The sequence below is a fragment of the Acomys minous genome, assembly GCF_964271855.1.
Source record: "Acomys minous genome assembly, chromosome: 4".
Lineage (NCBI taxonomy): Eukaryota > Metazoa > Chordata > Mammalia > Rodentia > Muridae > Acomys > Acomys minous.
The window spans coordinates 26,875,328-26,898,280 of record NC_140486.1 but is presented as its reverse complement, the minus strand read 5'-3'; the positions used below and the strand labels follow the sequence as shown (position 1 = coordinate 26,898,280).

The window sequence follows — 22,953 nt, the reverse complement described above, 5'->3', positions numbered from 1 at the left end:
CACCCCACTTGGGGCAAGTCTCTCCCCTCTGGGGCTCTATTTGTCTTTATGTATAATGGGAGCTTGAGCATCTCTCCCAGACATTACAAATCAAGCACCAGAAGGCAGGATTGCAAAAAGCACGTGGCCAGCCTTGGGCCCTTCCTCTGTCTAGTGGGAACTGGCAAGTGCTCTGTGCTGCCCACTGAGCCCTCCATAGCAAAGATTCAGGTAAGGAGGATGACCTCATTTGGTATTTATTGACAACCAACCGGCAGAACACAAATGGGCTGGGGAGATGCCAGGAGGGAGGTGGGTCCAGAGGCCACCATGCTGCATGGAAGTGCCCTGCTCTGCTGGGGAATGCAATGTGCAGGACACGTGGTGGCCACACCTGAACACCATCTCTCAGGGATCCAGGGCAGAGGCTGCCGCCCTCTGTCCCTGCCCTCAAGTCAGGTGTCCTGCAACATCAGGACATATGTCCTGTGCGAACCATCTCTGACTCTCGGTAGTCTTTGCCAATGGAAGCCCGGGGGACAGAGAAGGGTCCTAACTACAGCCTTCATTCCTACCTCCAGGGTGGGTGCCCCTCAGGCCTCCTGCCAGCCCAAGGCACAATGCCCACGAGGTGAAGGGTGCCTCATGCCAGCCTCTCACCTGTACTCCACAAGCCTCCCACCTCTATAACTGTCCCTAATCCACCCTCAACAGACCTAAAGTAATATGCAGCGCCATGCAAGTCCCCTCCCCCCCCTGCCTTTCTGGCTTCCCCTCCCTGCTATTTCATCACTCCCTTTTGACTGGTGAGCATCACCATCTCCAGTCACTCTTGGTCTCTACTCTGGCAGGTTGGGCCTCCTCCTCGGTCATGGGCAGCTCTGGCCCATACAGAAACCCTCCCTACCATCCTGTAACCCTTCATATCTCTCAGGCCCCTAACTCCCACTTCTCCCGGGAAAATTGGTCTTTAACACAGGAACCCACAAAGCTTCTTCTGCCCAATTCATTTGCTGGCTCTATATCCAGGGCCTTGGAACCCCTCCAGGCTTCTCAGTAGCCTGAACTCCAGGGTTAAAGTTGCCTTGTATGGAATGCTTCTGGTCAAAATGTCTGAACAAAGATGACAAATATGATGCCTGTTGCCCCATGAGAAAGGGAGTTGCCTGGTTGGAGGCTTGGAAACACATCCTCTTGGACATGTGACCTTGGGCCAGCTCTTTCCTCCCTGGCTTCAACACATACCCCTGCAAAGTGAGGGCCGAGCTGGGTCATTTCAGCTTTGAATGGGCTATCTAGTTGTGTGTTGTATGTCCATCTAGATAGAGGTTCCAGGAGATGTAGAGGCCACAAAAGAAGGATTTATGCTGGAGGCTGGCGTTGCTGTGGCAACCTCCCATTGCCTCCCGGAATTCCAGCAGGTATAGCTGTCCCCTGCAGGCCCTGGCCAGCCCTCCTGTTTGGCGGTCTCCAGTCTCACATCATGGATTCTTCCTCTTCCTCTGCGATCTCTCGGTCCACCTCAATGGCCGTGTTCTCGAAGCTGGTGATGCCTCCGTATTTGCGCATGTGTACCATCAGCGGCTTTGGTGACTGGCTCCCAGCCAGTGTGGCCACATACATGCCCGTCCGGTTCTCTTCCAGTGATGGGCCCCAGTCTATAGCAGGCCGACTGGCCTGCTGAAGTCTCTGTGGCAGAGCAATGACAATGGGGGGGGGGGTTAGTGTTTTCCATGGCCAGGCACCCAGAGAAGACCTCTATGTCCTGTGAGAATCTGCTCTGCCACGTCAGTACTGGTGTTCCCAAGGATCTCTCTGTAAACTCCACAATGGGGCATTGTAAAGAGGATATAACTAGTTAGTGCTAGGAATAATGTAGCTGCTAAGGCTGTGAGACAAGGTGTGCGCACAAGCATTTAAAGGTAGACTCAGGAACCCACTGTAGCTTTCTTCTGCCGAAAGCAGAATCCAGACTTGCTGGGGGCTTTTCAGAAAGAACTGGCAGCCAGAACAGAGGCAGGGCTGAGGCGGCCTCCCTAGACACTTCTCAGAACCCACTGTCTAGGAAGGAGGGAGCTGACTCAGGGGCTGACTAAGCATACAATCCCAGAGACCATCCTTAGCCACATTCCCAGGGCCCTCTGCCCATCCTGCTGGAGGAAAAACCCTGTACGCTGAGAAAAAGAAGGCCACTGACAACTGATGAAGCCCGCTGGGTAGAGGTTCCAAGGGCACACAGAGTGTGACAGGCTCTTGGTCTAGTGCCAACAGCATTTTGGCACCCAGAGTGCAGTGGCATTTATTCAACTGTTGGAGCCAGCTCCTCACAAACTTGCCAATGGTTTCTTCTCTGCCTTGGAATGAAGTCTGAATGTTTGCCATGCTCTCTGTGACCTGCCCTGCCTACCTTCCTGTACTCACTGGTTTTCATCAACTTGACACAAACCAAACAAACCCTTTCCTCTCCAACTTGATTTTGGTCAGTGTGTGTGTGTGTGTGTGTGCTAGTTTATTTTTAATTTTAGGTACACTCAGGTGCATGTGTCTGTGTGTGACTATGTACACATCAGTGCAGGTATCTGCGGAGACCAGAAGAAAGCATCAGATCTCGGACCTGGAGCTACAGACAGTTGTGAGTTACCTGATTGTGGGAACTAGGGTCTTCTGCAAGGCCAAGTGAGTACTCTTAACCATTGAGCCATCTCCAACCCTGGTTGTGGTATTTTAAACACGGCAATAGAAAGCACACTAAGACATTCCACAACCTTGGACCTGCCGCTCCCCATGCCCCTACCCCAGGCCCACGGGCCTCTTTTCTCTCCTCAAACATTGCCAGCCCTTTTTCCCTCGCGGCTTTTATACCTACTGCTGGCTGCCAGGGATGCTGTCTTGGTCACCTTGTCCATCTCTCTCTGACTCCCACTGCCCTGGCCAAAATAGCGCCTTGCACCACTCTCCATCTGCGGTCTGCTCTCAGTTTGTGTGTTTGTTCTTTTGAGGTACAGAACTCGGACAGCACACCCCTCAGTCCGTTATTGCTTAGCTCCCGCATTACAATGCAAGGTCTCCAACAGCAAGGATCTAGATGTTTCCGTGTATACCTGAGCACCACTGGCCTTCTGGGAGGGACAAGCTGTGGGGCTGTCCTGTACACCTGGGAGGATGCTAACCATGATCCTGGCTCCCAGGTCATTTTAGTTACCCTCCATGACAATCAACTATGACGCTGGATGGTGCTCAGGGGAAAAACAGCCTCTATGGGGACTCCTGGTCTGGAATTAAGCACATAGCACACCCCAGCTCTGTTCTAGGTGTTGGCCTTTTTAATCTTTGAAGTACCCTATAAAAGAGTCATTTATCCTCCGTCCCCTTTTCTTTTACAGATATTATCTGAAGGTTAAAGCTCAGAGAGGTCGCTTAAGTTGGCCAAAGTCACACAGGTGGGAAATGGTGGCACTGGGATTTGAACCTAGATAGGCCACATCTCGAACTTTGCTAATGTTCTGTTTTTCTACCCCTTCATCTGACTGGCTCCTTTTCTCACAGCAACCTTAGGGGCAGGCGTTCCTGGCTCAAGAGATAACTGCAGTAGGCTCATTAACGCTGCTGGGATGGAAGGAAGCTCTGATCGTGAGAGGCCGCACCTGGGCCTTTCAAGTACTGACTTCCCTGGCTCTGGGCTGTCCTGTTCTTCTGTCCTCTGCACGCACCTGGCTCTTGAGCAAGGGCACAACTGTCAGATCTTTGAGAAGCTAAAGAGAACTCTGAGAGTCAGAGAAGGGAAGAGCTTAGCCCCAAGCCATACAGTGATTGGAAGCAGAGTAATGGCTTGACTCCAACCTGTCATATGAGAGCAGAGAGCAGCAGGTGGGCAGAGAGAGAGAGAGAGAGAGAGAGAGAGAGAGAGAGAGAGAGAGAGAGAGAGAGAGAGAGAGAAAGAGAGAATGGCTGTGTCGGGCAGGCATTGTGGCAGCAGCATGCTGAGGCACAGGCCCTACAGAAGGGGCCCAAGCCCGCTTTTACAACTCATTTCCGGCCATTTCTGGTTTCAGGCTAGAGCTGGTTTAACAATGGAATCACAGCATTCCTAAATTTCTCAACAGTCACCTCTCATAAGGTGGGACTAGCTGGCTCTGGCACCTTCTGTTAAGTGTGTGTTATAGGGATAGGCCCAGGCCCTATCTGGCCACCATCAGGTTCATTTGAGCTCCGTTGACTCATGATGATGGCCTCTGAGGAGGATTCCAGACTCACAGTGGCCAAAGTGAAGACTCTATGTACAAAGGGTTCCCTGGGCCCAGAGAGAGGCTAAGATCTCCTTATGGTTACACAGCATGTCTGCTGGCCCACAGATGGGGTGCTGCTTGTCCACTTCAAGGCCTGCTGGCTCCTGTACCAATTGTTCTTTTATGTTTGTTTGTTTGCTTGTTTGTTTGTTTGTTTGAAGACAGCACTGGCTGTCCTGACCAGAGGGAGTTGATCTGGCCTGATCACACAGAGATCTACCTGCCTCTGCCTCCCAAGAGCTGGGATTAAAGGCAAGCGCCACCACACCTGGCTAACTGATTGCTCTCTCTCTCTCTCTCTCTCTCTCTCTCTCTCTCTCTCTCTTTCTCTCTCTCTCTTTTTCTGGTTTTTTGAGGCAGGATTTCTCTGTGTAACAGCTCCAGCTGTCCTGGAACTCGCTCTGTAGACCAGGCTGTCCTTGAGCTCACAGAGATCCAGCTGTCTCTGCCTCCCAAACGCTGGGATTAAAGGTATGTGCCACCACTGCCACCCGGCTACTGATTACTCTCTTTAACACAACCATTCAATACTAGTACCTGTGGACCCAGCAGGGATCCTAAACATAGGACAAGAGGGATAGCCTACCTTCTGGGGTATCTCAATTTATCCACTGGCTCTGGATGCCGAGTTCAAGTTCCAACCCCTACACTATCGTCAGTGGTCTTTGGAATAGTTCTTCTTTGCAATTCCAACACTGAGGCTGTGAGGTTCAGCGCATGACCCTAGCCCCAAGTGACTCTAGACCACCTGGGCCTCCTGCAGCCTACAAGGATCCTGCCAGGCTCTGGCTATGCAGGTACAGGTGCTGTTTGCTTTTTGTGTTTTTGGGGGGAGGGATTCTTTTTTACACTGAGAGGTGAGACCAGAGCTGGGCCACAGGCCTCGAAGGCTGTAGGTAGGCAGGGAAGGCAAACTCACCTCCCAGAGTGAGCCTTCCTCTCGAAGCACAGCTACCAGCATGCCGGCTGGGATCATAAGGCAGGAAAGCAGGCCCATCAGGATGCCTAGCAGCTCGGCCCAGGCGGGGAAGCGATAGCTGCCATACTCTGAGGGCTGGTACTTGACGATGCTGTACACTAGCAAGGCCTGCAGAGTAGAAATTCCAGCATCACTAGTCTTCCAGTGGAACCCAGAGAATGGTGTGGCCTGGGCCTGGACCACCTTAAGGCCTGAGAGGGGCCTAGCTGGGACCTGCTCATGCATGGTCCTACCAGAACTGAAGATAGTCCATCTCTGGGGCCTTTGCCAGACCTGGGCTATTGCCTAGCTCCAAGCTGATTCAATATGAAGGTATGTGACAGCCCAGCTCGGGCATAGCCTAAATCCTGAGACAGCCTCTCTCCCAGCTGCTCCCACCCTATGACAAGCAAAACACAGTCCTGAGGCCCCCCTCCCGAGGCCCTAAGAACTAGGAATGCCCCACTCATTTGCCAACCAACTATAAGACTAGGTCTAGCACAGCTCAGAAAACTGGGGTGTGGAGGGGCAAGAGTGAGCTAGGTCCTGATGCCTATTCCACAGGCCTAGCAAAGGCTCACTCTGAGCCAGGACAACCCAACTAGACTACATGCACAGAGGGACCTGCACTTGGCCTTGGGGCCCCAGCCAGCGACCTTCCCTCCCACCCCCCCCCACCCCCCGGTTACCAGGAGTGTGGCCGGGGATAGAAACAGCCAGCAGGCTCTGAAGTAGATGCCTGGCTTGAAGCCCAGCATCATGTGGATGTCTCGGCAGAACCTCTGGATGCCTGCACAGGGGAGGAGAAACAGTATCCCCATGAGAGGTCCCACCAGTGCCAGTGACCCCGTCCTCCATGGCTGACTGCTATTGGGTCCACACCCTGTTCTCTCATTCTGGGGAGTGTCAGCCTGCTTCCCCATCCCACCCACCTCCCCCCACCCTTCTCACCATATACCCGGGTGACAGCGAGGCACGTGGTAATCACCACCACCATGAGTCCGAAGCTGGCACTGTAGTCATCCAGAAGGACCAGCCAGTACATACCCCCCTGGAACACAGAACATAGCATTGGGCCTCCAGCCTGAGCCTCTTTCTCTGGCAGGAGGTGAGTGGAAAGCAGCCAGGGTACTGCAAGGGTAAAAACCATGGAATAATCTGCCCCCTCAGCCCCATAGAGACAACGTCCCTTCCTGCCTCCCAACAGCCTGATCTCCTAACAGGACTGACCCATTTATGGATGAGGGAAAAAAAAGGGGGGAGGGCGGTCCAGAGAGAAGTCACTTGTCTGGAGTCACTCAGCAAGTGGAGGAGTGAGGCTTGAACCCAAGTCTTTCAAAATGACTCCAGAGCCAGAACTCAACCATAGACCAAGGTGCCTGCCACAGGAAGCAGTCCCTGGTAGGACCGGAAGCAGTTCAGTGACTGGCTAAAAATACTGCTGCAATCGCCACCCTGCCCAGCTCCCCCAGCTTGGCGCCCACTGCAGGTCACTCACATCTGTGGTAAGGATCAGCCCCATCAGGTACATGGCTACACAGATAAGGCCTGAGAACACCGCCTTCTTGGGCCGCAGGTAGTATGGGAACTCATCTGTCACTGCAGTCACTATGGTCTCTAGAAAGGCAAACTGCGAGAGGTACTGAGGTCAGAGTGAGTTCTACACGCTCATGTAGCAGTGCCCACTCCCACGGGCAAGGCTCACCTGGCTATCCAGGCCAAGAGTCAAAAGCATGAAGAAGAAGAGGAAGGACCAGAAAGGTGACAGGGGCAGCATAGTCATGGCCTGTGGGTAGACAACAAAAGCCAGGCCAGGGCCTGGGCCCAGGGCATGCAGGGTCAGCAGCCTGGGGTACATACTATGCCCCAAAATGCACTCAGATATACAGAGTGGTTTGTGTCCATGTGGAGGCTCGCTCACTTACTCCTTACTCTCAAGTCCAGAGACAGACACTAACTGAACACATTCATCACTTCTTAGTGCCCAGGACTCAGGAAGGCACATGGCAAGTGCTCCGTACATAGGGCTATTGAATATAAATTAGCAGACACGGACAAGTACACACGGGAACCAAATGTAGCATGTAGTTAGACACAGGTCTGCACGCACTCCTTTGTACAAAGAACCCCCACCAGTCCGCATACTTACACTCACCTACTGACACAAACACGCTGACTCACAGATCATTGGCACCCTAGATTCACTTTCACACATACATCTCAACTCAGGATGTGACTTGTTTGGACAAACAAGACCTGAAAGACAAGACAGCCTCATACAGAAACTCTTTGTCTCCAGAACAGATTGTAGATTGCACACTCATTTGCACACCCATGCATCTACACAGATGCCCCCACACAAGTGTGTGTTGATATCCTGTGTGTGGCCCAGACACCTTTCACCCAACTAAACTTTTGCATGCTGCCCCCCCACCACTGTTGCAGAACATTTGATCACACTGTGAACCCCGAGACTGTGTTGTTTACTGGAAAAACCTGTTTCTGGTTGTGGTGTTGCTCAGCCCCAGCACACACCTTTAGTCCAAGAACTTTCTACTCTGAATACTGTAAACAGGATTAAGTAAAATCAACCATAGGCCAAGAGACAGAGCAAGCAACCAGCTGACAGAGGGTGAACATAGGAAAAAAACCATAGAGACAGAGAGGAAGTCAGGGGGTTGGATAAAGAGACTCACAGGAAGTAGAAGGGAGGGACATTTAGTTTGAAGGTGTTTTGGGGATTTTTTTTTCTGAGACACTGTGTGGGAAGGAACATGCCCCTTTTGGGACACTGGCTGAGGAGGAAGGTCAGCTGGGTGCTTTCTCTGCCTCTCTGAGCTAGCAGGCTTTCACCCCAGCATCTGGCTCCCGTATCTTTATTGGTAAAACCAAATGATTGAGATTTTGTTGAAAGCAACACCGTACCTACCTGCTTTGGCCACTTGGTCCACAGGCACACCCAGCTCCTGAGACATGTAGCCCAGCACCGAGAAGATAGCGAAACCAGCCAGGATGCTGGTGATGGCGTTGCCCAGAGTGACAATGAAAGTGTCTCTGCCAGGAGAGTCCAAACCCAAGCCAGGGTGAGCTGGCACACCCTCACCCCAAGAGAGCCGCATCGTTGGCAGCAGTCCTCCTGAGTTTGGTTCCCCCAACACTGGGAAGCTCCAAGCACTGACCTGTAGATGTTCTGGTGGAACGTGTTGTAGGAAGCAAAGGTGAGGAGACCCCCAAACCCCACTCCCAGGGAGTAAAATATCTGAAGAGCAGCTTCAATCCACACCTGTGCCAAGGAAAGAGGGGCAGGGAAGGCAGGGAGGGCCCAGGAGAGAAGGAGGGGGGGGGTGAGGGTGAGAGAGGGAGAGGTTCAGCAAGGAATGGGGAACAGGCAGGGTTACAAATGGGGGCCAGGGGTACGCCCAGCTCCAGCACTTACACTGCATGACACTGCATGACGTGGGCAAGTCCTTCCCCTTCCTGGGACTCAGTTTCCCACCCAGGGTCTAGTAGATGATCTCTAAGCCTGGTCCAGTCCTGAAGGAAGGTGTGGCTAATGCAGAGTTGCCAGCAGATTGGAGTTGAACACAGGTCTACGTAAACGCTTTACTCCCTGCCTGGAGTCAGAGGGATCTGAACTGGTCCTCATCCTAACCAGGTCCTAACTACATCCTGGACGAACCCTTGTCACTCCCCTCTGCACTCCCATCTGCACAGATGAAGGACCTAGAATAGTTCCTATCTCATGGGGAGGCACAGTGAGGGGTAAATCGCTACAAAATACTATAGGCTTCATAGGATTTTAATGACTAAGCGAGGACACACAGGAAGGGCTGCCACAGTGCTGCAGCTGGAGGCTCAAGAGGCTCCCCACCCCTGCCTCCCTCTCCCGTAGACCCCTCCTTTCACACTACTCGCTCACCTTGGAAGATAACAGGTGGTGGAACTGGGGAGTGAGATAGAACTGGATGCCCTTCCAGGCCCCGGGAAGGGTCACTCCTCGAACCAGCAGCATGAGCAAGATGAGGTAGGGAAAGGTGGCTGTGAAATACACCACCTGGAAGGGGGCAGGTTGAGTGGCAGAGGATTCTCCACACAGATCTGCCTGCCCAAATCCTCATCCCGGGGGCCCATCTTCTCAACTTTTGGTGGTCCTGAGCCAGGGAACAGCCCCACCATTCTGGATGTCTCCTCTCCATCCCTCCTGGTCTCCCCATCACCAGCCCAGTGTTGCTACCCTGCTTCCCAAGACCACCCCAGCCCCATCTGTAATGGTACAGGCTTGCACCACTGGTGGTGAGAATTCTGCCCCTGCATCTCTACAAGCTACCTGACATCCTCACCTTTCTGAGCATCCAGCCGGCCACTTCTCTCGCCATCTCGCCAAGCGTCACCAACCTCTGCCTCACTGGTGACCATGGCGGTCCCTCCTCTCTAACACTTTCCACCCTTACACTGCACAGTGATGTCCTCTGGCTTAGCAAAGGTCACTTAAAATCTGGGTCATTTAATAATGACCTAGTTTTCTAATACCTCTCCGCCCATCACCTACAGTGCATACTGGTCTCCTAGGATCTAGTTTGTCTTCGCGTGGTAACAGTAGTCCAGCTTTCCCTACATGGGGTTCACTGCATGTCCAGCTGCAGGGATGGGCTCAGGAGCAGGCCCAGCCAAACAGATAATCCCTTCTTGCCATGGAGACTGGGTACAGGATGGATACGAAGCCCACCTTATTCACTAAGGTAAGTTCTATGATAATCCGCAGACTGAGGAAGCAAGCAGAGGGAAGCCAGTGTGGAGGAAGGCTTCACTGAGACGTCAAGAGGGGCACCTAGACCCAGCCATGCCAACGTGCACCCCCCAGGGCCTATGTTCATGTTCCAGCTCATGATACATCTGGGTATGGGTCACCTGCATCTCCAAGAGGTCTGATCTAGAAATCCATCCCATAAGCATTCCATAAATCCTCACTGAGTCAATGCAAAACATCAATTTCTGGACAAGAGTGCCAACTTGAATAACCAATGGGTATTTCTTGAAGCAGGCACCTAGCCCAGTGTCCCTCCTACTGACCTCCTTCCCCACTTCAGGCACAGGCCTCCCTAGGTCCTCTCTCCCCCTCACCAGGTAAATTCTGTCATCTTCCCGTCCTTGACCAGCACGCACTTCCTCCCCAGCCACTGAGTCTTGGCACCCAGCCTTTCAAGCCTCACCTTGCCCGAGGACTTCACACCCTTGAGGATACAGAGAAACACGATAACCCAGGCCAGCAGCAGGCAGAGGCAGAGGTTCCAGCGGATCTCCCCGGGTTGGCCAATGCCCTGGCTTCCCTGAATGTGCAGGACATAGCGGCTGCGGGAGACAGTAATCAGAGCATCCTCTGGTCAGCCTGCGCTTGGGGGGAGCCATGTCCAGCCTTCCAAGACAGGTAGCTCTTTTCCCCATGTGATACTTTCCAACCCCTTTCCATTTATCTTGGATTGGCTGAGTCCAGTTTGCCTCTACCTCTTTCCCCCAACTCCTTTGGGGAGCAAACAACAAGTATAGGCTTGATGGATCTTGTATTTTCATATATGTGTGTGTGTGTGTGTGTGTGTGTGTGTGTGTGTGTGTGTACACTTACCTACACACATGCAGTCCGTTCAGGAGCCTAGCAATGACTATGCTCCCCTGAGCCATGGTTCATATTGGAAAGTCCCATTTCCAAGTGTTCAAGGCCCACAATCCCTCTCTTTGCCCCCTTGGTTCTGCATGGTAGCACTTTCTCTCTCTCTCTCTCTCTCTCTCTCTCTCTCTCTCTCTCTCTCTCTCTCTCTCTCTCTCTCCCTCTCCCTCTCCCTCTCCCTCTCCCTCTCCCTCTCTCTCTCTTTCTCTGGATTCCCTGATCCTCTACAAAGCCTCTTTATCAAACTCCCTCCAATTAGCCCTCTTGGCAGTGCCATCTGCCCTGTTTATACCTCACCCAATGTGATCAGCCTTAGTACTGCCACAGAGACCCTTGGCAGTCACAGCAACCATGTCAAGTCCTTGAGTTTTGCATGGCCTCCTCAAACCATTAGGTCATACTTTAGCAGGCACAGGCCCTCTGGCTGGCCTGGAAATGAACAGAGGAGTGGACTGTACAGGCCATGCAAGCTGGGAGAGGGACCGTTTCAAGACACAAACCTATTGGGGGCCTCTTGTGAGCAATCCTTTGCAGGGGAAGGAAGGGGCAGCCCATCCAGCGTCTGGGCTACTCTAGAATATCCTGGTAGAGGATGGAGTCAGGAATCCTTAGTGTCTTCCTGGCTGCTACTAAACAAGCCTCGGGCCCTTGTGTTCTCAGCTAGGGCCGGCTAGTGAGCCCCCATGTCTTTCTGACAGGCACCATTCCAGCGAGCACTGCAACGATGGTTTCATCCACGTTGCCTTGTTCAGTCCTCACAGGCGCCCTTCATCTTACCTCTGCGCTCTCACTAATCTGAGCTGGTTCTAACTCTGTAAGGCCCCGGATCTATGCTAAGTGCTTTATCAACTGACGTAGCAGCTCAATAAATGCTTATTCAGAGAGTGAACATTTGAGAAAATGACTAAACAGATAGTGCCCTATGAAACAGGTATGCGATTATTACCCGCACTGTGACAGTGGGAGACTCTCAAATGTCACTCTTGCTAATAAACATCACTCTTGTTAATAAACGGACTGCGGTTTCCGTGCACCCTGTCCTCTAATCTGCATAGATGCCTTCTGAATTAGTTAGTCTGATCCTCTTGTTCGAAAAGTAGCTGGCTAGAAAGGAGCCAGGATCAGAATCCTTTGCATGTCCCCCCACCCCCGCGCACCAGAGCCCAGGCTAGACCAGCACAGCACCCCCCCTCTTCCTCCTCCTGACCACCCCCAGTGGCTACCCCAGTCAAACTGACCTCCAGTACTCCTCACTGGGGCTGACAGTGCTGCTGAGATTTAGGGGCAGCACCCCGTTGCCCTCCTTGGGGCCTCTGTGCTCTAGGCAGCGCTCCGTGTTCCACCAGTTGCCACAGTGCTCCCAGGGCAGGTTGCTGGTGAGGGAGGCAAAGAGGTAGAAGAGGACATAGGCGATGATCATGTTGTAGTAGATGGCCACCAGGCCTACGATGAGCAACATGGCTGCACCTGCACCTGTCATAGGGGAGAGACGGCATCACCTCCCGGCTGGAGCCTGGCAGTAGGGCAACTCCTGCTGGCTCCCGCTGGCTCAACACAGCCAGACATCACCGAGGAGGCCTTACCTTTGAAGAGGGGGCTGATCTTCCAGACAGCCAGGGGTCCCAGGCTGGAGAACTGACCCAGGGAGAGCTCAAGGAAGAAGAGGGGGATGCCACAGATGGCCAGCATGAGGAAGTAGGGCACAAGGAAGGCTCCTGCAGTGGGAGGTAGCAGATGGGGGGTGGGGTGGGATTCAGGTGGACCACCTCCTCCAAGGTTCCATGCTGGCTGTCCCTTGACAGCAGCCACCTACCATCCACCCGTGGTGGATGGATGGAACACTTCTCCTGGGGGTCACTGAGGCTGGGGAGCTGATGGGGATTTACTCACTTCTGTAGCTAGAGAGCCCAGAACATGGCTGGGCACAGAGCAGACATTCCAGAAACACCTGCTGCATGGATGAGGGAAGACATGAAGAGTGGATGAATGCGTTATCTTCCCAAGAGTACCAGCTCTACACCTCCAGAATCTGGCTTCAATGGTCCCTTCCTCATGAATGCTGCCTCGGATGCTCTGGCTGGCACCTGAGATTTCATGGGCCCTGCAGTTTCCTGGGCCTGGCACCCCTCCCCTTCTCTTCGCACATAGACAGCCACCTCCTTCAGACAGCTGCCTACCTCCAGATGGCTCTGGCAGGGCTGTAGGCACACTGCTAGCCCTCTGCCCTCCCTCCTGAAGCTCCATGGGTAAATATCCCACGTCAGGCTGATCACTTTCCTTGAAATTTGGTATCGATTCATCCCCTAAGAGGCTCTAGGTGACTAAACCCTCCAGAACAGAGTCACTCCAGAAATGTCAATGTCTGGGCTCCAACTTCATGAAGAAGGGGCTGCCTATCTGAGGAAGAAGCAAAGTCAACACACAGAAAAAGACAGGGAGTGGGAAAGGGGACAGCCTTGGAGGCTGGCAGTGGGCACACAATTTTGCTTGGTGGTTTAGTATTGTCTGGTTTCCTCTTTGCCAACACACACCTCTTTAACAAGTTTGGGAGAGGGAGCTGGACATACATAAGAGCACGGAGCCCTGGAGGAGACAGTTGGAAGGTTGAATCTATACCATGTGACATTAGACAGGGTCCTTGGCCTCTCCAGACCCCAGCTACTTCAGCATTTCCAAGGGGCCTATGGAGAAGGGTTGTTATCAGGACCTGGCCAGTGCTGTATGCACTTCATCCTAGCCATTGCTTACAAGGCTTAGCATGGTGACTTGATGGAGAATCAAGGACAGTGGGGGTTATTTGTAATAGAGCATAGATCTTGTGTTTGCCTTCTGAATGGAAAGAATGGGGGGGGGCATTGAAGATTCTAGAACGACATTGAAGATTCTAGAGAGGGAATGGTGAATGGAGCAGGAGGTGTGAGAAGGGACAGGACAGGGGCAGAACTGCAAAGCATGTGAGTAGCGACAGGGGGTACCTCTCTTTACACCCACCATGGCCAGGTAGGCAGTTCTTCCTGCCAACCAGAGGGTTTGGGAAAGCATGAGACCCCGTGGAGGAAACCTGGGTAGCAGGATGGCAAGGCAGGAGGAGGAGGGGCTTGGGAGATAAATAGGGCCAGTCAGAGTAAGCCTCCTCTGTCTAACCTAAGAGCACTTCAAAGGTCATCCTATAGGCCCCAAGCCTTGGGCTGTCATCCCAGTTATCCCCCAAGAGGTTCCCGGGTGCATACCGCCTCCATTGGTGTAGGCTCGATAGGGAAACCGCCAGACATTTCCCAAGCCCACGCAGTAGCCAATGCAGGATAGCAAGAAGTCCAGCTTGCCCGTCCAGTTGCCCCTGTCTGCTGCAAAGTCTACGTCCAGGTCCACATCGCCCTGGTCACTGGGCGTCATCAGCAGGTCTGGGGTGACAGGCTGCCAGTAAGAGAGAACAAAGCAGAGAAGGAGGAGAGTGAGGCCAGGATGGAACTGGAACCCAAGCCAAGACTGGGGAACTGGGCAAGGCTAAGTGGAAAACGCTCCATCGGTTCAGATAATCAAGGGGTTTCACCTGGACTCAAGAGGCCCTCGCTGGGAGATCCTCGGGGACCAGCAAATGGCTCAGGCCTTAGGAAGCTGCCTGGCTTCATCTTGACTAGCAGAAATAGGCCAAGGATGAGCCAATTTTACTATCACTGCCAATGATGATCTTTGTGACAGTCACTGGGTGTTAGTGATCACAGCACTCCACATTCTGCTCACAGCGCCTGAGCCAACTGCTCATCCGCACACACCTCATTCCAAGCACGAGGAAAGCTGGGGCTCAGAGGGGTGGGGGCATCATGACCTACCTGAGGCCTTTGCCTGCTTTGCCCTTAGGAGAATCGTGCCTGGCACCCAGAACTCATCTGCTTAATGGCCATGTCTTCACTCACTTGGAGGTTATCTCCACTGGGGTTCTAGGACAGTGTGGGGGCACACCCAAGAGCAGGTGGTCAGACTGGAAGGTGTTCAGGAAAAGAGGCTCCAGGGGGCTAGGGTACCCTTGGCACAGGAAGCAGGGGACCTGACAGAATGTAGGCTCCCTGAGGAAGGGATCAGAATTCTCTCTTGTGGCTCAGAGGACTTAGTGGGGGTTGTGGGCTTTGCCTAGCACGCAGGAAGAGGCCTCTTATGCTGTCTCAGAAAGTCCCCCATCAACTATCATTAATGGGGAGGAAAGTGCCAAAAAGAACAAGGCCAGTTGGCTGTCTCCTTCCATGATTCACTGCGGTCAGGAAGGTCCACTGGGTACTCTCTCTGCGGTTAGAGCTGAGAAGCGGAGATCAGCTCCAGGCCCTTGAGATCTTGACTCCAAAGAATATACAAATTGGTATATTCATGAGTTGCTCTGGTTTACTGCCTGAAGTGCCTGTGGTACCGGAAGAGCTACCTAAAATTCAAAGAGCAGCTCCCAGCATGGAGCATGGGTGTGGGCCAGAAGGTGGAAGCCCACCTTGCTTGCTTGCTTGCCTCTGAAATCTCCTAGCGCCCAGGAGAATGGAACACAAAAATAGGCCAATCAGAAAATATCCAGCCATGGTGTGTGCCACAGGAGAAAAGCCCCTGCCTCAGTTTTCTGTCCAGGTATGCTTGTAGGAATTCCTGGGAGCCAAGAGCCTTATTCTGACCTGCGATCCACGCTAATCTACAGTGTGACCACAGTCCTCTGAGGCTCTGCTGCCCCATCTAGACAGTGCAGAGATTGGTTAGAACAGTGTTTCCAGAGACTTAGTCTTTGAGATGCTCGTAGGCATTCTGTGGAAGAATTCTCCAATCAAAAGCTGGGCAAATACAATCTAAAACAAATGGCTTTGCTAGGACCCGGTCAGCTCATTTAATGGGCCAGGACATTCCAAATAGGGACCAGAATGCAATGTTCCTAATTTCTGTTTAAGAAAAAGAGTCTCGAGGAGCCAGCATCCTGGTCCCTTCAGAGGTGTGAGTCTGGACAGCATCAGGGAGCCCTCTGCTAAAGGCTCACGGTGACTGAGGACCAGCTAAGAGCCTCTCCGGGCACTCAGAACCAAGCCACAGACTAGGTGAGTTTCCGTCTCAAAGACTTTCGACCCAAAAAAGGTAGTGACAGAGGAAGCTTCACAGGATACTGGCCACACAAGCCACTGGGATCAAGATGATGAAAGGGGGGGGGCTGGGGCGTGGCCCAGTGGTAGAGCGTCTGTCCTCATGCACCAGGCCTGGCTTCCATCCCAGGCAGGAGAGTAGAGGTGCAAAGGATCACACAGCTGGGCATGTCTGTGGTAGTGTCAGGCTGGGCAGTGGATCCTGCAGCTGCACTGAAATTACAGTGTTGGGCTGACTTGGTGACAGTAGTGTGACCATGATAGCCATCTTGTCTGTGGTTGGGCACTGGCGACAGGGACAGCCTGGCATGGTTGTGGGTAATAGTGACAGACAAAATGAAAAAGGTGCTTTAAAACTGAGGTAAATAAAGGATAGAGTGGTGGTTTTTCTGCTGTAGCCTAGGACATTATGAGGTGAGGGTAACAGCAACTCCCAGGTTTAACAGAGCTCTTCCCTTTCCCTCCCCTTCCTACTCTTTACTCCCCTCTCCTAAGGCTGCCTCTCTAGTTATGAGAATCATCCTTTGGGGGCCCCCAGGACTCAACAGGAACTCTAAGAGGGAGTTGGTGACAGCCAGCTGACTTGACAACCCCCCCCCCCCGCCCGTCACTAGGTTGCAAGGTAGGCCTGTGACTCTGACACCCTCTGCTTCCTTCAGGCCAGCTGCCAGGAGGTCCCAGTAATGAGGCTCCTCTGATCCCCTCAGAGATGCTGCCCTTTCCAACACTCGCAGAGCAGTCCGATCTGTTTCCATGGCGACAAGAGTTCTAAGAGCAGGAGGCTGCCAACTGGTCCCCCACCTCCCCCAATCAGAAGGAAGCTTGCGCTCCTGTTCCAGGGCCAGAGAATGGGGTGCCCCCCAAAGATGAGCCAATCAGGAACCTACATGGAACCTACATGGAGACCTAGCCCCACCATCAGGAGCCTGGCACTGTGAGGATAGGGCTGGTCCAGAAGCAGCGGGCAACCGCCAAAAAAAAAAAAAAAAAAAAAAAAAAAAAAAAAAAATGGGGCAGGGCCAGAACCTGCCTGGCTTGCTTTCCATTTCCACCTGGCTAGGAGCTCCAGCTCCCCATTCTGGCTCACGCAGGAACACACTTCTGAGCATGCACCTGCACCTTCTCTTTTTGGGACCTACTGATATAGGTCCCCACCCTCAGGCACCAGGAGAGGGGGGGAGAGAAGGGAGGGGGGAGTAGGAGGGGGAGTGCAGCCAAGCCTGCACTGTCTACCTACTGGGAAAGACAAAAGGCATCCGGGATTCCCACTTCACTGCAGGAAACAGAGCTCCAGGGAGGAAAGGGAGGGGCCCCAAGGTCAAATGGCAAGCCAAGGTCAGAGCACGACTAAGACACGCTCCCCCCCCCCACACACACACACAAGCCCCCTGCCACATGCCGATTCTGCTGACCCTGGGCCTTGCTCACAGGGGCTTCCTTCTCTCTGAGACATTGGGGGTGGGGTGTCAGCACTGCTCTGCTTGTTCTAGGAAGCTTCTACTTCCAGGTAAGGCATGAAGCGCTCCCTTCTGTGCCTCAGTTGCCCTATCTACAAAATAGGGCTAGTGGGGTCTAGTGGATGGCTGAAGCAACAGAGGCGGCGGGGAAGCGCCTATGGGGTACACTCAGCAAGAGCTTCCTAACCACATGGCTGTTACTATCATGTGTTGCTGTGACAGAGGCCAGGGGTGCTTGTGGGAAGGGAGAGCAAAGAGAGAGAGAGAGAGAGAGAGAGAGAGAGAGAGAGAGAGAGAGAGAGAACACCTTGGGGAAAACGGGGACAAGACCCAATAGAATCCAAGAGACCACAAACAGCATCAAGAAGTGCCTCATGCCAGGCCAGTGTTTACAGACCTGGAAGCAGAAGATCAGAAAGCTTGAATGAAGGTGTGTGTGTGTGTGTGTGTGTGTGTGTGTGTGTGTGTGTGTGTGTGTGATGTGGTGAGTGATGACAGCAGCCAGCCCTTGTGTAGTCTTCTCACGTGTACCTGTCCCTTCCAGTTCATAGCCATCTCCATATCTCATACAGCCCAGTGGGGGAGGGGTTCTTCATACTGGAGACTGATGGTTGGAGAATGGACTTGACAGGTCACCGCCAAGTGGCAGCTTCAGAAACAATACCCAGGAGTTCTCTTCCTTGTATAGAGCTGGTACTTAAAAGCTTGTCGCCAGGAAACTCACCTCAGTGCTCCCCTTCCCCCACAAACAACTGGGAAGTCCAGCATAGCAAGGTGGGGAGGTCGAGGTCTGCCCTGTATTGCTACCCCACCTCCCATTCTTAGGTTCCCTGGCCTCCCCCCTCCCGCCTCCTCCCCCGCCCCCCCTCGCCCCCCCGCCGCGTCCTTGCCTCTCTTCAACCCTGGCTAGGGACTGTCTGGGGTCTCCCGGGAGGAGGGGGCGTCTCAGCAGGAAAGGGAATACTGCGGGGCGAAAAGGTACAAGGGGAGTATTAGAGGGGCTGCAGCTCGCAGGGCCTGAGTCCTCCTCAGGACTGAAGTGGATCCGCTGAAGGCTGGCAAAGGCCCCTCGGTTTAGAGTATCCAGGTGAAACAAGGGTGAGATCCCAGCCTCAGCAGAGCCCAGCGCAGTGTTGACATTCCGCTTCTAACGCCCCCACCCTAAGTTAAGCCCTGGTAGAACAAATGGAGTACTAGGAGAGGGGTATCTGACCCCAGCCACCCATCAGCACCTCCCGGGGCTGCGGACACCTGTTTGCAGGCCGAGGCACAGTGAACCTGGATCCTAGCACTAAACCCCGACCCACCAGGGGAGATCGTGACCCCGCCCTTCCCCGTAATCCAGTTTAGAAGGAGGTTCTTTAGTACTGAGCATTGGGGGCATCCCTTTGGCCGGTCGATCTTCCCAGCCTCCTCCAGGTGCGCTCCGCCCTCCTGCCCTACCTTGCGGAGGTGAGCTTCCTGGAGCTTCTTCATCTTGGCGAGCTGGCGTTGTCGCTGGCTGGAGCTCAGCGAGGCGGGCACCGAGCGCTGGTCCTACCTCTGCGCCTTTGCCCCCGCGGCTCCCGCGCACGGGCTGGGGAGGGCGCAGGCGCTGCCGTGAGGCCGCTGCGGGGCGTGGGGCGCTGCGAACGCCCTGCCTCTCCCCTGCGCAGCGCCCTAGGCTGGGGAGACACCCAGACAGATCCTATGACGGACAGACGGCGGCAGGGGGATGCGCGCGCCCCCGCACGCAGAGCTGCGGATTGGAGCTGCCCGAGCGGGTGGGGAGGGGGGTGCGTGACAGAATCCATCGGCCGCAGCTACGGTCTCCTGGGTGACCTTGGGCAAGTGACTACCTTCTCTGAGCTTCTCTCTCATTCCTTGGGTGAGGAGAGAGGCAGGCAGAGGGCTCTTGCACACTAATATTCCTGTGTGGTGCTCCAGCACCGAGCATTTTCTTTGCTGATAACCTCAACTTAAGTTTTCTATAGGGCAACGTCTTTACCTTATGTCACTTTACTGGGGTGTAAAGAATTCAGAGAGACCGAACAGAAAACAACCAGCATGGAGCTGCCACAGTAGGCACTCAACTAATGCTTAGCTTGCTCACTCAGCCATCAGTCTATGAGTAAGACATTTATCCTGATTCTTAAAATGGTCCTGGGCCACATCTTGTTTTCTCAACCTAGAGAGGCCGGTGTTGGTCTTTTGGTTTTGCAGATGAGGAAACTTAAGGAGTAACTTTAGTTACTCACTCAAGGCCACACAGCTAACTTAGCGTGTGACTTCATAGACATAGTGGCCCCCAGCACTGCTCTTTTCGTGGCATGAAAGTGCAATCGAGAGATTTGGGGAAGAAGAAGGGATAGACAAGTGTCACCATGTTGTCGTGGCTTGTGATGTAGTGTACAAGCGGGTTCCTATCTATCAGCACTGTGGCCTCTGGGCTATACATTGTATCTGTGAACCGGCCACAGACCAGCAGATGTCTGGCCGAGCTCTAGGAGAGCCTGGCCATCTTGTGAGCCTTCCGCTGGGGTGGGAAAGAGATAGCTGAGTGACTGAGCAATCTGTGCGCTAGCTTACTGGGATGAGGCGCTGTGGGAAGCCAAGTGTGGACAAACCCAAACCCTCAAAAGGTGCCACCTTTAGACATTGACCATCTATATGGTTGCTGCCTACATCAGAGGCTAGGTCTTTGGGAGATGCCAGGGTAGGGTTTGGGAGATGCCACGGTAGGGTCTGCTCTGAGGGTTGAGATAATCCTGAGTCTAGCCAGCCAAGGCTTCCCTGACTTAGGAGGGAGGGACTTCTCCCTCCTGCCTCAGGAACCTCAGGTGGCTCCTGAGCCCTGCTGTATAATGATGGCTGCCCATGCCCAGTAAATGTTGGTTAACTCTTCCCAACAGCATTTTAAACATGAAGAAGTGATCTCAGGGGAATGATGTCATGTGCCCAAGATCTCAGAGAAGCTCTAAGCTTTGGGGATAGACCTGGAGGGGCCTATGGCCCTGCCTGGGGAGGAGCAGAGGCCTGGGGAGGAGCAGAGGCCTGGGGCTTAGGAAGGGGCCTCACACAGGTCCCATGCTCCCTCGTCTTTACCTTTCCTCTCTTCCTGCTCTCCCTCTGACACTGGAAACTGTCAGGCCTTTGAGAGGTCCAGAAGAATCTCGGGAACAGGGGCTTGGGTGAGGCAGCTGACCCTACATACCAGAAAACTGGCCTCTTTCTGGTGCCTGCATAGCAACAGCTGGTTGGGGGTGGGAGGTAAGATGGCAACTTGACCCTCCTTGATTAAGTGTATTATGTGACAAGGACTAAGCTTTGGTGACAGTCCCTGAGGGTATGGGTGTGCAGGTGAGCTAGCTCCATGCTTTCCAGATGGGAAAACTGAGGCCCAGAAAGGGCAGGACTTATAAAAATCATTCAGTTAGGGTGATGGCAGATGCACAGCTGGGATATAGGATGTGAGCCAATCCAGGCTACATTTCCTGGTCTCCCCTCTGCCACCATCTCCCTGTCACCAGCCTTGGGTGGGAAAGAAGCAAAACACTTGAGATTTTCTGACAGGCGTTGCCCTGGTCAGTCATTCTACTCCTGAAGCCCCAGCTTCGCAAACACAGAATAACCAAGTGTTCTGTGACCAGACATGCTTGCTTATTCTTCGCCCTCCATCCTGGAGGGGCTTGGGAGCTACCACTGGTTAAATTCTCTCCCTCTTCCATTTCTTTCCCTACCCCACCCCACCCCTTTGCTTCTCTCAGAATGTCTCCGGGTCTCACCACAAGCCAGAAGTGAAAAGGAGCTGTGTGCCGATTTAAGGAAAGTGTTAGATGAAAATGTACTTCCTTTATTATATAGGGAGATATTTTTAAAAGCATATAAATAAACATTTTTAATTTGCTGAAACGTTCGGATTTTGTCACCGTAGAGCATGTGTTTTGTTACACGGGGCGTGGTGGCTGTGAAAAACGAGGCTCCAGACTGCCAGTCCATCTGGCACAGCAAGGAGGACGCCCGCAAGCCGGGATTGCCCTCTGAGGCCATGGTGGTGGGCTGACAGACTGCATCTCCCCATCCCAGGGCCAGACCATTTCTCTCAGAGATTGAAGACCTCCCTCCTCCAAGTTTATGCTGTCACACGTGCACCCCTCAGGTGGCAGAGCCCATCTCCTCCAAGGCACTGGGCTTCCAACCTGGAGTCTCTCTAGCGCATCCCTGGGCCTGATTTGCTTAGCTCACACCATAATTGTGGCAGTTGATAGTGGCTTTGTGGCTCTTCCACAGGACAAGTGTTCTCAGTGTGGAGCTAGGGTTCTACAGATCCAAAGAAACGGTGCTGGCGTCCTTTGTTGTCATTTGCCAGTGGCCAGCTTTGTGCCTTAGAGGACCAGTCTGAGCCAGCTCTACTGTTGGAGCCTAGATCCCCAGCAGCAGCTTGGGCCTGCCACCGGTGCAGCAGATAGGGTGGTACAGCTTCCTCTGTACAAAACAGTGCCTGCTGTTTCCAGAGGACAGCTGGGGCACCTCTGTCTTTGGGGTGAATGGGGGTCTGCTGCGACCGAAAGAGGTCTCTTTCCTTAGATACTTGCTACACCTCACCCTCTCTTGGACAAGGTCTCAGGCAGGCCAGACTGGCCTTGAACTTACCATATAGGCAAGAATGACCTGGCTTTTTTGATCTTCCTGCCCCCACCATTCAAGTGTTGGGATTACAGGCATGTGCCACCATGCCCAGTTTGTCACGGTATTAGACTTAACATTAACCTGCTTGGAAACATACACAAACAACTTCTTTTCTTCATGGAGTTTGGATGCTAACGGACACGTGACCTCACACTCTGTAGCTGCTGGGTGTAGGTTGGTCTTCTAGAGCCAGGACCTCATCTCCCCATACCACCAAAGGTCCTCAGCACTGAGGTGGTTGCAACTGCAGCCAGACACGCAAGCCATTTCAAGTGGGGCATCGCTCAGTCCCAAGAATAGCTACTACAGTTCCGTTTGACAGACGAGGAAGCCCAGGGAGTCTAAGCACCTGAGCTTCCAGCTCTCATAACCTGGAGGCTGCCACACCGGAGCCCAGCCCACTTAACTCCAAAACCTGATGCTCCATTCAGTCACGGAGATGGCACGGTCCTCCAATCCCAAGATTTCCAGAACTCCCTTGTGTGAGGGATGCTCACAGGTACTGGGTGCCGGTTTTCTGGGTAGGAAGCTTGAGGGAACACTGACAGAACTAGTTCATGCCTATAAGCCCAGCATTCCAAAGGCTGTGGTGATTCAAGGCCAGGCATGATTCTATGGTGAGTTTCAGGTCAGTCTGACCAGCGAAAGGGCTCAACAGGTAAAAGCATTTGCTGCCTAAATCCTATTTACACCCAAGATAACTGGACCAGGGGAGGAAATGGAGGCCCGGAGAGGGGAAGCAGTTGTCCTATGGGCATGCAGTTGTCCTATGGGCATGCAGATCAGAAAGCTAAACTCACTGCCAGCTACTAGCCTCTCCCTACTCCATTCTGGGGTCACC

At 53.3% G+C, this 22,953-nt stretch overlaps 1 protein-coding gene and 1 long non-coding RNA gene across 5 annotated transcripts; one reads left to right on the top strand and one right to left on the bottom strand.

Annotated features, from left to right (window-relative positions):
• Positions 1 to 220: 220 nt before the first annotated feature.
• SLC6A7 (solute carrier family 6 member 7) lies at positions 221 to 19,398 on the bottom strand. 3 transcript variants are annotated; one of them, XM_084780160.1, is made up of 15 exons: positions 18,888 to 19,398; positions 14,116 to 14,299; positions 12,469 to 12,600; positions 12,124 to 12,358; positions 10,434 to 10,572; positions 9,143 to 9,277; positions 8,660 to 8,757; positions 8,403 to 8,506; positions 8,153 to 8,277; positions 6,929 to 7,009; positions 6,722 to 6,853; positions 6,175 to 6,274; positions 5,913 to 6,013; positions 5,185 to 5,352; positions 221 to 1,668 (listed from the first exon to the last, which is right to left on the bottom strand). In XM_084780160.1, the coding sequence occupies exons 1-15, from the start codon at positions 18,918 to 18,920 to the stop codon at positions 1,456 to 1,458; spliced, it is 1,980 nt and encodes a 659-aa protein (XP_084636286.1). In that variant the 5' UTR covers positions 18,921 to 19,398; the 3' UTR covers positions 221 to 1,455. The 3 variants fall into 3 exon arrangements, with proteins under 3 accessions (XP_084636286.1, XP_084636287.1, XP_084636288.1); XM_084780161.1 differs by lacking the exon at positions 8,660 to 8,757 and having other exon boundaries at positions 6,929 to 7,041; positions 18,888 to 19,392; XM_084780162.1 differs by lacking the exons at positions 14,116 to 14,299; positions 18,888 to 19,398 and adding an exon at positions 13,417 to 13,516.
• On the top strand, positions 13,705 to 21,325 carry LOC311596562. Of its 2 annotated transcripts, XR_014778882.1 has the most exons (4): positions 13,705 to 13,839; positions 15,802 to 15,945; positions 16,483 to 16,609; positions 21,191 to 21,325. It is a non-coding gene; the product is annotated as an uncharacterized lncRNA (long non-coding RNA). The 2 variants fall into 2 exon arrangements; XR_014778881.1 differs by lacking the exon at positions 15,802 to 15,945.
• Positions 21,326 to 22,953: the final 1,628 nt, after the last annotated feature.

What these genes read in the sequence shown, in the direction of transcription:
- SLC6A7 (XM_084780160.1), bottom strand. Translation starts at nt 18,920, where the DNA reads ATGAAGAAGCTCCAGGAAGCTCACCTCCGCAAG. An exon ending in AGGAAGCTCACCTCCGCAAG is followed by an intron (nt 14,300 to 18,887) that starts GTAGGGCAGGAG and finishes TCTTACTGGCAG; the next exon opens with CCTGTCACCCCAGACCTGCT. An exon ending in TTCCACCAGAACATCTACAG is followed by an intron (nt 8,278 to 8,402) that starts GTCAGTGCTTGG and finishes CTCTCCTGGCAG; the next exon opens with AGACACTTTCATTGTCACTC.